The sequence below is a fragment of the Pantherophis guttatus genome, chromosome 7, assembly GCF_059756535.1.
Source record: "Pantherophis guttatus breed Tessera chromosome 7, ASM5975653v1, whole genome shotgun sequence".
In the NCBI taxonomy this organism is placed as follows: Eukaryota; Metazoa; Chordata; class Lepidosauria; order Squamata; family Colubridae; genus Pantherophis; species Pantherophis guttatus.
Genome location: NC_142069.1, coordinates 42,970,282 through 42,985,099, shown reverse-complemented (window position 1 = coordinate 42,985,099; position 14,818 = coordinate 42,970,282). Strand labels below are relative to the sequence as shown.

Sequence of the window (14,818 nt, the reverse complement as noted above, 5' to 3'; positions counted from 1 at the left end):
TTAATGTACTGGTACAACATTTAAAAATATAAAACTTTTTTTTAATTCTCACATACAAAAAGAAGGTAATGCCGCCCAAAACCCTTCCCCCATCAACTTCTTAAAGGAAGATACTGAAGAAACAAGATGAACAAGCTCAACTTAGAGAAGATTCTAGAAATACCTGGGAATTAAGCCACATAAGCTTTTACATACAGAACTTATACTTTTTTCCTTCTGAGCTGATGTACAGCTATTCTTTGTTTAGAGGCTACTCATTTAGTGACTGTTTGCAAGTATGATAGTAATAATAATAATAATATAATAAGCTTAAGAAACTGTGGACAAGAAGACTGCACAGACTGACTACAAACAACAGCATTACAAAGTAGCAATAATGGTGCATTAGAAGATCTGCAAGAGATACCATCTGCCTGCAAACAAGAAATGATGGCACCATAAAATAAAGAAAGTAATTGAAAATGAAGACACTAAAGTGCTATGGGACTTTAGAATTCAGACAAACACCTCTGCCACATAACACTCCAGATTTAATAATTGTTGATAAGAAAGACAAAAAAGCCTGGATAGTGGCCATGGTAGTATCTGGAGACAGCAGAAGAGTAGAGAAAGAACTGGAGAAGATAACAAAATACAAAGATCTGCAAACGGAAACAGAATGACTGTGGCAAAAGAAAGCAAAGGTAGTAACAATAGTAATAGGCACCTTGGGTGCAATCCCAAAACAACTGGACCACCACTTGAATTCCACCCGCACTGACAAATTCACCAGCGATCAATTGCAAAAAGCAGCTTCATTCAGAACTTCCATCCTGCAACAATACCTATAACACTATCAAACATCCACATCTGCCTATCTCACATTCTTGGGAAGGACTTGATGGATAAAAATGCCAAATCTAGTCTGACCATCTGGCTGACTGTGCAATGAACCATAATAATAATAGAAATCATTTCCCAAAAGACCAATATGCGTATTAGGACCAAATTTTATGCCTGACAAGAACCTTCAATGTAAAATTCACTAAGGTCTGGTCAGTTTCAGGAAGCAGTACAAGCCCACTGGAGGGTTCTAATCAACTAAGGTCACAGAACTGAACTTATTAACTTGCAATTGGCAACACTGGGCTGTGGAAAAGAACTGCTCAGGACGAGATAGCTTGTTTAAACAATCTCTCTACCCTGGGAGGGGTAAAAAATGGGTTAGGTACAGAACACTGCATGAGAGCAGCTTATCTAAATGAAATGGCAGCAACTAGTGATTTTTGCAACATTTCTCTCTGTGAGTCATATATTCACTTAGCAACCAGTATCTGATTTAAGGAATGAATTGCAGTCACTAAACAAGGAGAGGCTTATTTCTCATCTTGTCTTCCATTTTTTCCCCAACTTGTCCAAAATGGTCTGTCCCAAGGATTCATCACCATGCATCCTCATTAATTCTTTCAATCTTTAATCTGTAATAAACTCAATATATTTTCAGATTTACAAACTTTCTATGCCATGTGAACTTATAAACAGACTTATGAATAAATCACATATATAAAAGTAAAGCCATTTATAAGATTGCCTAATCATAAAAGGTATTTAACTATTTGTGTTTTTTTCTTTCAAATCAAATGTCGATATTCCATGCAAACAGAGTAAAGCTCACTTTAACTTTTCTGATATGTTATATGCAATATACTGAATTACCCCTCCCCACCAAGCAAGCTTAAAGCAATACAGGATTTCATTAAAAATGCTGTTCATTGTACTGGTACTACTCTATATTTGATTCTGCCCAATATATTTACCAATGAAAGTTTAAATGTACAAACCTGGGTTGCCTTTTCCAACTGCAGCTTAAGATCCGTTAATTCCATGTTTGTATCATGCAACTGTGCTTTCAGTTTTTCATTTTCAGTTATAATCTGTTCGTAAAGCTAAAAAGTACAGATTTTTAAATAAATTATTGTTTCAAACTTGCAAGCTAATTCTATATTGCCTGAAAGGAAGACTAGAGCTTTTCCCAAAATAATTTACATAATATACATTATTATATAATAATAATATAATTTAAATGGCAAGGACATTTTATATTAAGAGTCCATACTTAGATCATATCATATTTTTTGCAATTCTCTTTATGATAAACAGTATGTGCAATTCTCCCTTGTATCAAGTCAAGTAATGCTATCCCCTCACAAATAACCAAATATCTTTTCTTCCTCCAAATATCCTTATTTTGATATAGTAATTTACTTTAATTTGGAGACAGAGTATACGTGTATATCAAGCAATATAGAATTATTTCAGAACAATGGAAAAGTTATGATGTGCTACTACTATCACAATCAAATACCTTTTTAAAGTCAGCTGTATCTTCTTTTTCTAGTTTACTGGTGTATAATTTGCGATCTTCCAAGTAACTGTAACCGGTCCGTCCTAGTACTGAATCATAACGATCTCCAGATGACCCTGTGTCATATCTTTGAAATGAAAAGAGAGACAGTTTTGATTTAATGGTTAAGACACCAGGCTAGAACCAGGAGACTGTGACTATGGAGATTCTCAGTTATCCAGGTCATGGTTCTTCAGAGGTAAGGAAGCTTCTTGGATGAGAAGCAAAATGTCTCCAAAGAAAAACCAGATAGTCCAATAGCCTCTTGAAAAAAGCACCTTTGGGACAGGAAACTGTGAGTTCTAGTCCAGACTTATGCATGAAAGATAACTGGGTGACTTTGGATCAGTCATTCTGTCTTAGTCCAATCTAAATCACCAAGTTGTTGTTGTGAAGTAAATAAGAAGAGGAAGGCTCTCTGCCTTGAGTTATTTATAAAATTAATAAAGTAGAAATTTAAAAAGTCTTTAAAAATATTGAAGTATTCACAGCTGAATTCAGGTATCACAAAGACCCGGGGTTTTCTTTATACGAAACACAGTATGTTCAGGTTTTTGTGCTTATTCCTAGCTAGCATGCTGAAATGATACCCAGAAACAAATTACCTTGTTTTATTGCAATTAATACAACGAAGTTGTGTTGCCTTTTGTTAGCAGAAGAATAGCACAGATGCAGATGTACTTCCCATTGCTACCTCTCTTTTTTGGGAGTGTTTTCAGAGAAAATACAAACTGAATAACACCAGAAATGAAAGGTAAAGGGTTATTTCATTCATTCCCAATTCTTTGTCTACTTGAACTCATATCTAAACTGCTTCTATCATCAAAATGTTAAACTATCACCTGAAAAGAAAAGCAACGCAAAGGAAACAAATTGATCAGGGAAATTAATAAGGAACATTCTAGTGTTCGTTTCTTTTCTCCTGAAGTAATGTATAGTTATGTTATCTTTAAAAAAATACTATTTTTTCCCTTTGCACTATCTAGATATACTGTATGCATACAATATACTTTATTATCACCAACTTTTAAGAAAGCCATAAAACGCTGCTTGTTTACCCAATATGGCTTTTGAATGTGGCTTCCTATATTTCTTGGGGTCTGAGTCAAAATGGGAATTGATTTTAATTCTTATGTTTTTGCATTTAATTGTGCCAAAATAAAAATATTACGGTAATACCCTCCTCAAGTCCTACAACCAAAAAGCAAAACCAAAAACATTCCTGAATGAATGCAGAATTATAATTATTATTACTCATATTTATATGGCCATCCATCTCATGTGATGCAATTGTGTTGGGTGTACAAACAAACCATAAAAACAATTTAAAAAACATTCAGGAAGTACAAAAATTAATATCATTATAAAAAGGCTAAGACAGAGCAGCAGATTACAAACAACAGAGCCATCTCATCAAATGACCGTTCCCTTCTGATCCTAGACTTGTTAACAAAAGGAATTTAACAGATTTCCAGAAGGTCGGTAGAGATGGGGCTAATCTCTGAGATGTTCTGTGATGCTGAACAGGATGAGTGCCATAGCAGTCTCCTGGGTCCTGCCAGATGTAACTCCTTGTAATACAGAACCCACAACATACTTCTTCTGCTGATGCTGATGAATGTGAAGATGTAATTGGAAAGAGGTGGTCCCTCAAATAACACCCTATGATGGGCTTTAAAGATTAAAACCAGCACCATGAATTGGACTTGACAACCAATGCAGCAGGCAGAGCAAAGGTGCAATGGGGACCATTCTAGTGGCAGATATAACTGCCAATGAAAGTGCATTTGTATTAGCTAAAGCTTCTGGACATTGTTTAAAGACAGTTCCATTATAATAGTCCACCTGGGAAGTGACCAGGGCATAAGTGATCATGATCAGAGTCTTGTAATCCTGGAACAGGCTCAACTGCTGCATAACACAAATTTTTAGAATGGCTACCTGCTCTTTGAGCAGGAGTTGTGAATCTACAAGGACTATGAAGTTATGCACAGGGTCCGTTTTGAGGTACTGCAGCACCATCCAGTACCAAAGATGGCATAGTCCCAGAACTGGCAGGCCCAAATCCAGAGCCACTCAGGCTTGACAGACTTCAGTTAAAATCTGTTGTTCCCCACTCAGTACCTAAATGCTTCCAGGCATTGGGATAAGCATCAATTGCACTAATTAATTTATGAGGGACAGAGATGTACAAATAAATAGAGTATCATCAACATATTGATAATACCTTATCCATGGCAATAGATGAGCTCATTCAGTAATCTGATGAAGATGTTAAATATGAAAGGACAGAGAATCGATCCTTGTGTGGCACCCCACACAATAAAATGAAACATAGTCAATTGGAAAACACAATTGAAACAAGAGAGTCTACAAATTTTACAATGCAAAATGCAATCCATTTATTTATTTAATTCATTCTTACCAGGAAATAAGACTAATTAAAGATATACTTTCAGACCAAGTACAGTATGTGTTGTATCAGACAACTATAGGTCTGACCATGTTTGATAGCAATAATTAAAATCTTAATCATTTATGTATAATGAACTAGTGTTATCAGATTTAATTAATCATTTTGCTTGGTACTAATAAAACATTTTATAATCCCTTGAAGATTTTGATCCTACAAGGGAAATGTCTGTATTAGAGCATAATAATATTGCCATGTTTAAATTAGATGGATTTATTATATATTATATAATTTAAGTTTGATTGAATATGTTTCTTTAAAGCTTTTATACCATTACAATACAATATAATAATTTTATGATATTATGTAATAAAGAAATCCAAATATGAAAATCCATACCTTGAATGGCTGTCGCTCTGAAAAATGAAGAAATAAAGTAAGTTTAGTACTGTAGAACCAGTTGAAAAAAATATAGATTATATTAAACATATACCATTTAAGTAAGATTAACAACAAGAACTGTTTGAACAGTGGAAGAAAGTCTCTGGGATACCCAGTGATATCTTTTTACTATCTATATCTATATCTATATCTATATCTATATCTATATCTATATCTATCTATATATATAATAAAATACTTCTTGACTCAAGGCAAAGCATTTTTTTTAGTTTTCCAATCCAAAGTTAGTTCGTCATATAGCTCAGAAAGTTACTATTTAAAGGATCTAGGCCCAAAGCATCCTTAAAGATCTAGAACTCTAGTGAACATGAACTTCCTGGATAAATTGAACTCTGCATCTATTGTGATTTTTTTCCATGATGGTGCATATTGTAGTACTGAATAGCAATAGACAGGACACATGCCTGGCAGACTCCAGTGAAGACAGGGAAAACCTCTGTTTGAAGATGAATTACTGGCATGGATTTCTTACTAAAGATTGAGGGTAATTCCATGTAGGGTTTGCATTTATAGTGTCTTGCTCCCATATGCTTGGTATTTGCTCTTGTCCAAATCAACTGAATTAGCAAGCACAGTTGCCACAGCAGAGTTACCCCCTGAATTAGTATTATTAGATTTTTATCCTGTCTTTTAAAAATACATATTTTGATCGATTCAAGACAACAAATCTTTTTATTTATCAAATAAAAATTGATAAATTTTCCCTTCTCACAAGAAATGATTCCGGGTAGCAGAGAGAGAGGAGAGAGGAGAGAGGAGAGAGAGAGGTGGGGGGGAGAGGGGGAGAGAGAGAGAGAGAGAAAGAGACAGAGAGACAGACGATATAAAAAAGTAAAAGTATAGGAGAATATTAACTGCAATAGTGAATATTATTAACTGCAATAGTGGAGCCATACCCCAAACTCCCGGCTTTTGTGCAAGTTGGGCTGAGAGAGAGTATCTGGCCCAAAATCACCCATCTGGCTTTCATGTGTAAGACAGACCTAGAAGTTATAATGTCCTGGGTTCTAGGCCAGGACTTAAACCAAGCTGGCTCTGAATCCTGTGTTAAAAATGTTTTTTTATTTATATTCTTTGGCATCATATCTACCGAAATTATACAAATTTGTGATTTTAATTCAAATTTTATTTAAGATTTTTTTGATGCTTTGGTACATTTCTTTCTAGTATGTTCAGAAATACCACATGCCATGGTAACTATGAAAGTTATGATAATAAGCATTTCTACTATGAAGATATATATCCATTAAATGGAACGAAGAGGCATATGCAATATGTTTTGAATTTGAACTATCCACATTTCAGAGCCATCTTAATATTAAAAATGCTTTGAACATGAAATAATTATATTTTTAGTGTAAAATACTTTGTTTTAAACTTAAAATATTTTTCCAAGGCTTAAATTATCTCTTTAATTTAAAATTGGGAAGTTTCAATTCAGAAATGGGATATTTTCAATTTCAAGTGATTCAGTTCAGAACATTTTGTACATCCCTAAAACCTCTTCACAATCTGTTCTAAGACACTATAATTCTGGTCCAGATGGTATGATAAGGATTGCCAACAAAAGGAAACAGGATAGAAGTATGTGAATTATGCTTAAAAAGGAACATTCCTCCTGGGTCTTATATGGCAAAAAAAATATTTCCCGATTTAACTGTTATCTCAAGAAGTGAATCAGACAGTCACATTTGACTACACTATTGACAAAGTACTGTAGAATATATATTTTGGTTTTCTGATATATTTGTTTAATTATTGTTTCCAATTTATGGGATAGATATAATAATATTTGACCTTAGTTAACTCATTATCTACAATAGTTAGATTAAAGATTAAGCAATTAAGCAATCATTCATAATAAAGTTAGATTAAAAGAGAAACAGAATACACATAGTCCTTGACTTACAATCACAACTGAGCCAAAAATTTATTTTGTTAGTCAGTTTTGCCCCATTTTGCAATCTTTCTTGCCACAGTTGTTAAGTGAATAACTGCAGTTGTTAATAACATGGTTGTTAAGTGAATCTGGCTTCCCCATTGACTTTGCTTGTCAAAAGGTCACAAAAGATGATCACATGACCCCAGGAGACTGTAAACGTCATAAATATGAGTCAGTTGCCAAGCATGTGAATTTTGATCACATGACCATGGGAATGCTACAATGGTTGCAAGTGTGAAAAACAGTCATAAGTCATCTTTTTCAGTTCTGTTGTAGGAGGCACACTTTTATTTGACAAACACTTTAGGAAAAATACAGGATCTTATATTTAATGTAAGGAGAATAAAAATTACCTGTGCTTCTTTTTTATTTGTTCCCTCTTCTGAATCAGACAGGTGTTCTTGTTCGTTTTCATCACTCTAACAGAGAAAATTCATTGAGTTTAACTCACATTTTATCAGAGAAGAGGCTACTAAAATGGCCTGTTCTAACCTTACTTGTAACTTGATATTTTTTCTAATACATTTTATTTCTGCAAAAAGTTTAAAATTTTGTCTTTTCTTGTTTGTAAGACAATTTTCAATACAATTTGCAAGCTTTTTTTAAAATCTACATTCCCTTTTATGTACAGGTTGTGGATGTATTAGCACTATTCTGTAGTTGCCATCTCACTTTCTTACAACTCATATTTCCCCAATCTGATCAGAAACAATTTAATCATTTATCCTCATTATTATAACATTTGACATGATTTATTTTATCAGATATCTAATCTATAATTTAAATCCATTTTTAATAAAATATACAATGTTATTCACTATTCAGTGAATTCTTATTATTCATATTTCATTAATGCTGGCTGTACTGTGTTGATTGTTAGCAGAATGAACATTTCTGCATGAATAGATTTAATGTTCCATGCAGTTTTCAATGTGTTATTCAAATCTGGTTCAATCTGTTGGAAGACTCTCCAGAGCAGATATTTGAGACATAAGGAAAACACAGCTGAGAAAATTATGACACTTGAATGCAGGATTGATAGAACTCATGATAAATGTATATAAATGTTAAGGTGATCCAATCTTGTATTTAGAATTTTAGTTAATACATTAATATCCACGCAGCTCAGTTTTGTCAAAAAATTCTTACAACTGAGGATTTTCTATTGCACATAAATTTACTATACAACGTATAATCCATAATGAAAAAAAATATATGTTCTGCCTAAACTTCAATCCTATAATTTGCAACAATTCACTCTTATCACATTATGTTACAACTAATACCACATCTTTTAGAATAACTTTTTATAGTGTAAACAATGTTTTTAAGTCACACTTATTTAAGGCAATGGCTACCAACCAAATTAAACGTTACTTGAAAAATTGTACAATTTAATGTGTTGCTGATATAAGAACTATCACTTGCAAGTAGATTGATGATCAATAGCTAAACTACTCTATAGATAGAAAATTGATCACTAGACATAACCATCTTACTCTGAATATGGACATGACAAGCATAATGCATATTATATACAATATATCATGTTGTAACATTTACTAGAAAACATCTTATTAAGTCTTTTAAATTGTTTCAAAATGCATATTTAGGGATAAGCTTAATGTAATCTCACATCTTGAGTCCAAAAAGAAACTCCTGTTGATCTTCGTTTTTCTCTTGGCCGCCGTCTTTCTCTTATTGATTTTGTTTGTGATTTATCTTCTTCCTTTTCTTCTTCCTTCTTGTCTGCTTCTGCATAAGTAGTAAATGTTAATGATTTAAAGACGTTCTGAAAGCATTCGGATATAACATATAATCTTCAATTGCAGTTCCTGAAACCAAGACAGCATCCAATTTTATGAAAGAATATTTAAATGTTTTTGATAAATATATAGTTTTTGACACCCCATTATTCTCGTTATTTATAATTCTTCATTTCAGCCAATTCTATCTTCACCTCAGTGAAATAATGTATATATTTAACCTTGGATATCAAAGTCTAACATGTTTGCATACATCATGACATTTACAAACACAAATTCATTAAAGCATCCAGAGCACACTTATTTAGATAAGTATTTGTTTAGCCAGAAGCATCAAGATTTAGCGTGCAACAGACTCTTTGGAGAAAGATTTGCATTTAAGCTAGTTAGATCTGCTTTCTTTTCTATGCAGTTTTCACAAAATAATAAATATCCATTGATACAAATAAATTTAAGATAATAACAAAATCAAATCTTAACTTTCAAACTGATTGTTCAGCTTCAAAATGCTTTTATTAACTTTTACAATAATGATTAAGCATGGCTGCACAAAGCACATTACATTCCTTTGCCATCATGCATTTTATAAGTGTCTTTACCCTTGAATTAATTTAAGAAATGATAAACATCCAGGTACTTGTTTATTTCAGTGTTCCAGTCTTCAGGGCTGAAAAATGAATCTATGTTAAGGTGACACAATATTTAGCTTCAGCCACAATCTAAAATGCTTTTTTTAAAAAAGTTCCCACCACTCGCCTGAATTAAAGTATGAAGCCTATGGCACTTGATAATAGGAATAAAGTTATATTTGAACTATTGGATGCAATTAAAAATATTTTAATGAAAAGAAGTATCCTAGCCTGTAATGCTGCAAGAAGATTTCTGTATATTTTGTTAGTTAGTTATTCATTAACCTCTCCAATAATCTTTTGAAGGACAGTTATTTTATTGGTAATGAAAAGAAAGCAAGGAAAAGAAATCCAAGAAAATTTACCTCTCTCATTTTCTTTTGCTGCACTTCTTGAGTAAGCAGAAGTTATACCTATAATGCTATTTGGTCTATTCAATTGACTTGAAGAATTAGAAGAAGTAGCTAGTGAAGAAGTTGATGAAGCAGTTGAAGATGTAGTTCTATAACGATGATATGGCTTGTCAATAAAAAAAATCAACATCAGTTTTGAAATATCAGAATAGATGTATTTATCAAAATCATTCTCTTACTGTTTTAGAAGCATCACAATATTTATTCACACATTTTTAAAATATAAAATACCTCCTCTAATGTTCGTGCATATCTTTGCCTGTAATCATCATCTTTAGTTTCAGATTCTTTCTTTTCTTCCTGTTTTTCTTTGTCTTGTTTTTCTTTTTCTTCTTTTTCTTTTTCTTCATTCTCTTGTTCTCTAGTTCGTGTAGGACGATTTCTACCAATTGTTTTTTCAGCTTCCTGGAGATCAGTTAATGTTACACCCTAGAAAAGAATGATTCTAATGTTAACTTATCATTATCCTATTTAACGTATTTTGATTTTCAAGCACAATTATGAAGTTTTTTAATTAATTAGTGACATTCCAGGGATCGCTCTCTGATATAAATACTAGACACATCTATATTGCATAACAATTAAGGATAGGCATTTCTGAAAAATAGTAGAATGCCATTAATGACACAAGATTAAAATCCTTTTCATTTTAATATAATTCATATATTTTCATCATTTATGTTAATTCTATATTTTGTGCACAGGTATATATAGCTAAATTCAAAGAAACACTAATATGAATATGAATAATGTTATTTAATTAGAACATCATGACTGATTTTACGTGGCTTTTGTGATGTTTTATATTTTAATCCATTGTATTTACACTGCTCATAAAGTCCAACAATCATAGAATTAGAATTAGAATTAGAATTAGAATTAGAATTAGAATTAGAGTAGAGTAGAGTAGAGTAGAGTAGAGTAGAGTAGAGTAGAGTAGAGTAGAAATAGAAATAGAAATAGAAATAGAAATAGAAATAGAATAGAATAGAATAGAATAGAATAGAATAGAATAGAATAGAATAGAATAGAATAGAATAGAATTCCTTATTGGCCAAGTGTGATTGGACACACAAGGAATTTGTCTTGGTGCATAAGCTCTCGGTGTACATAAAAGAAAAGAATGCAAATCAATTAAAAGAGAGATGTACGTTCCTAATCTAATTTTATGAAGAAAAATCCAAGGAAAGTGAAAAAAGTGAGTAGAAACTATGGAGGGATCCCAATGAAAGAAGGAAATATGCTTCTACTTAAACAATAGGCTTAATAATTAATAATATTTAATTATGACTAATGGAGAGCCAGTTTGGTCTAGTGGTATCAGGCTAAAAAACCGCCTTTGACATGAAAACAAGTTGTGTGACTTTGGGCCAGTCTCTTTCACTCAGCCCAACTCACCTCACAGGGTTATTATGGGGAAAATAAGAGGAGAAAGGAGTATTAGATATGTTTGCCACCTTGAGTTATTTATAAAAAATAATGAAAATGGGATAAAAACAAGCAAACAAATAAACCTGAACTTATGCCTTAAGAGAAAAATATTGCTTGTCTCTGTGCTAAATCATGTGTAACTTTTTTCCCTCTTCCATAGCCTGTTTGCTGACTGGTAAGCAAAGAGAAGAGGTACATAAAACTTGGAGACTTAGGCCTTGGTAGTTACCACTAATCTTTTTTATGGCAAAGCTCCCTTTAGACTTCTAATATGGGGAGGACTTCTAATATGGGGAGCAAAAGGCAACGTCCCTCCTCTGCCTCATCTTCTAAAACAATTATAACAATTTACTCTAGCTATTCCCTCCTGTTCCAAATTTCATTATGGAGGGCTTTTTTTTTTAAACCACCTCAGTACTAGCCAATTTCATCATTTTTCAACTCTTTTATTTTGCAAATGCATCCTTTTCTGTAACTGGGAAAATCTCAGCAACTATTCATTGAATGCAACAATTGAAACTAAGGCAAAATTTAGAAAAAAGATGATTAAATTTTTGTTTAAAAAACCTGATTAATATGGTAAGACAAATACACTAGGAGAGAATAAATGTAGCTCAGACTTGAACTGTGGAGTCCTTGATGCTTTTCGAGCTTGTTTGTTTGCTTGCAGACTTTTTTGTGCTATGCAGTGCAATGAACATATTATCTATTCTGATAATGAAATGTCTATGGGCAAATAACCAAGCCCAGACAGCATCAAGGACTCCACAAACAGCACATTTCCAGATCGCTATAAAATTCCATCACTTCTTTATATACCATATATTTTTGGCAGGATCTAAAAAAATGCAAAGCACACAATACCACCATTTTGTGAGATGGTTATAAGTTACCAAAGATTGCTATACCTGTGTGGATCTTCTGGATTGCCTCGCTTGTCTTGATCTAGCTTTTCTTTGGGATTCTGATTCTTCATCCCGAACTGGAGTGAGGTATGACCTGGAATGAAAGATCTGGTGGATAATGCTCACCATAAAATAATTGAACTTTTAGATAACACACACACACACACACTTCCTTAAGTTTTTTGGTTAAATAATGCTAAGTCTGAAAATGCCTATGTTGCATTTCTAATTCTTTAATTAGACTTGAAAGGATGTTTCCATGATAATTAACTACACATGCTTAGCTCAACACACTATTTTTATCCCTAAGTACTATAAAAATAATTCACAAATCTTCAACTTACAACCACAATTGAGACCAGAATTTCTATTGTTAAGACAACTGTTAAGTGAGTCACACTCAATTTTATAACCTTTTTGCCATAGTTGTTAAATGAGTCACCTGCAGTTAAAGTTAGTAACAAGGTTGTTAAGCGAATCTGATTCTCCATTGACTTTGCTTGTTGGAAACTGAGTGGGAAAGTCACAAATGGCGATCACCTGACCCTGTGACACTGCAACCATCATAAATACATGCCAATTGCCAAACACCTGAATTTTGAACATATAACCGTGAGGAAACTGCAATAGTTGTAAGTATGTGTACCGGTTTTAAATCATTTTTTCCAGTGCTGTTCTAACTTCAAACAGTTGTTAAATGAATGGTTATAAGTCAAGGACTACCTATATATAATTACTAGATAATTTTAAATAGTTGCTATTTTGTATGAATGTGATATCAAGTCTTATAAGAAGATACCTGCAACACATATTTTTTTAAAAAAATAAAAAATACTTTGAAAATTAGAAACTTAAATTTGTTATTTGATTCTGTGAAATGTTCATACGCATCTTGACATGCTAGTCAAGATGCGTATGAACGATGATGAACAAACCAAATGCCTAAATTTTGAACTTACTTGCTTTTTAAACCTTTCTTTTACATTAACTGGCTTTTTACATATAAAAAGCTTGGAACAGAAACAGTCATTATATGCATCATGCACCTAATCTTACATATATATTACATAAAAACTGAGTTTCTATTACCTTTTTTAAATGAAAGTTATTCCTTTGTAAGCTTTGTGTTGAAAAGGTCAAAAAACCTTAAGAATATTTATATTTAATTTATTGGTTACTTCATCATTTTACATTCTTTTGTAGAATCTTAAAAGTTAATTGTAGCTCCGAATCTGCATTTGAAGTGTGTTTCAGCACATGCACACTTAACACAATTTATATGCATACATGTATTTTTGTTGTACTTCAGAATGGTTCCACAGACTCATTGGATTGGAAGGAACCTTAGAGATCGCCTTGGCTAACCTCTCAACACAGAGCAGCAATTGTATGAAGATGACTGACTGCCCCATCCCAGGGGAAAGCTCTGGGAAAGGGAGCTTTTCCTAGGCTGAAGCTTTTTAAATTTAAAAACAAGGAAACCAAGTTCCCTAAGTTCGTATGATTCTCCTGGGGTAGGAAGAATTCCAGAATCACCCAACAAGATCCTCCAGTCTGCAGTCTGCAAGAAGACTTGGGGAGCAACACTCCAAAGTAGCCAGGTGAACCATTCAGCTAGAGGATGGGGCTACCATCTTCAAGATACTTAACATAGAAAAAAGATTGCTTGTGGACAAATAACTTTTCAACCATAAGAAAATTTACCATCAGTTTCAAACATGATGGAAAATTGCTTAAGTAGATTAGATTTTAAAATTAAAGTCTATTAATTAACACTACTTACTTAAAAAGATACTATGAACTTAACTATTTAAACAGAATTCTTCCTATAAACTTTACTAATTCTAATATTATTATACAATGTACCAAGTTAGCTTTGTACAGCTACCATGACACTTTGTCTTTTATTAGAAATCACACACACACATACATTTTCATTTTAAATGAATAGCAAACTAAGTAACCATCATTGTCAAAAATCACAACATATTTTAAGAACAAGGCTGTGATACAATTTAATTCAACTTGAAAACCATTTATAAATAATAAAATATTATGATAGAAATTTATGCTTATAGTTTATTCTGACTTATTATTCATAATTTACTGGCCACTAAAGTTAACTTTTGAACTTTGATCTGATATTAATAATAGTTTAAAAATCTCAAATAGCGTGTTTCCCTGAAAATAAGACCTATCCCCAAAATAAGACCTAGCATGTTTTTGTAGTAGGATTGATTTAATACTACCTTAAAATGTTAGTTCAATTTATTATAGCTGGAGAATCTCTTATTTTCTTTTTGTTTTTCTATTTTATTTTATTTTTTGCATTTCTATTTAGTAGTTTTTAAATAGCTACTAAATCAATCTTCGCTTATAAAGAAAAAATAAATTCTTCTCATGAAAATTCTTCTCAAAAATCTACAAATAATGAAAGACCATGACAATGAAAACATTAAATACCACTCATTATC

The 14,818-nt window shown here is 32.4% G+C and overlaps 1 protein-coding gene across 4 annotated transcripts in view; it reads right to left on the bottom strand.

Moving 5' to 3' along the window:
- The window catches only part of PPP1R12A (protein phosphatase 1 regulatory subunit 12A), a 128,074-nt gene that overhangs the window by 8,111 nt on the left and 105,145 nt on the right, over positions 1-14,818 (bottom strand). For 2 of the 4 annotated variants that reach the window (XM_034402748.3, XM_034402749.3), the window contains exons 14-21: positions 12,348-12,438; positions 10,240-10,437; positions 9,961-10,114; positions 8,837-8,955; positions 7,554-7,619; positions 5,196-5,212; positions 2,345-2,471; positions 1,821-1,925 (exon numbers count right to left, since the gene is read on the bottom strand). In XM_034402748.3, coding sequence (XP_034258639.1) covers positions 1,821-1,925; positions 2,345-2,471; positions 5,196-5,212; positions 7,554-7,619; positions 8,837-8,955; positions 9,961-10,114; positions 10,240-10,437; positions 12,348-12,438 — 877 coding nt within the window. Of the gene's footprint in view, positions 1-1,820; positions 1,926-2,344; positions 2,472-5,195; positions 5,213-7,553; positions 7,620-8,836; positions 8,956-9,460; positions 9,634-9,960; positions 10,115-10,239; positions 10,438-12,347; positions 12,439-14,818 lie in introns of those variants that run through there. The other 2 variants (XM_034402750.3, XM_087874072.1) reach the window with 1 other exon arrangement.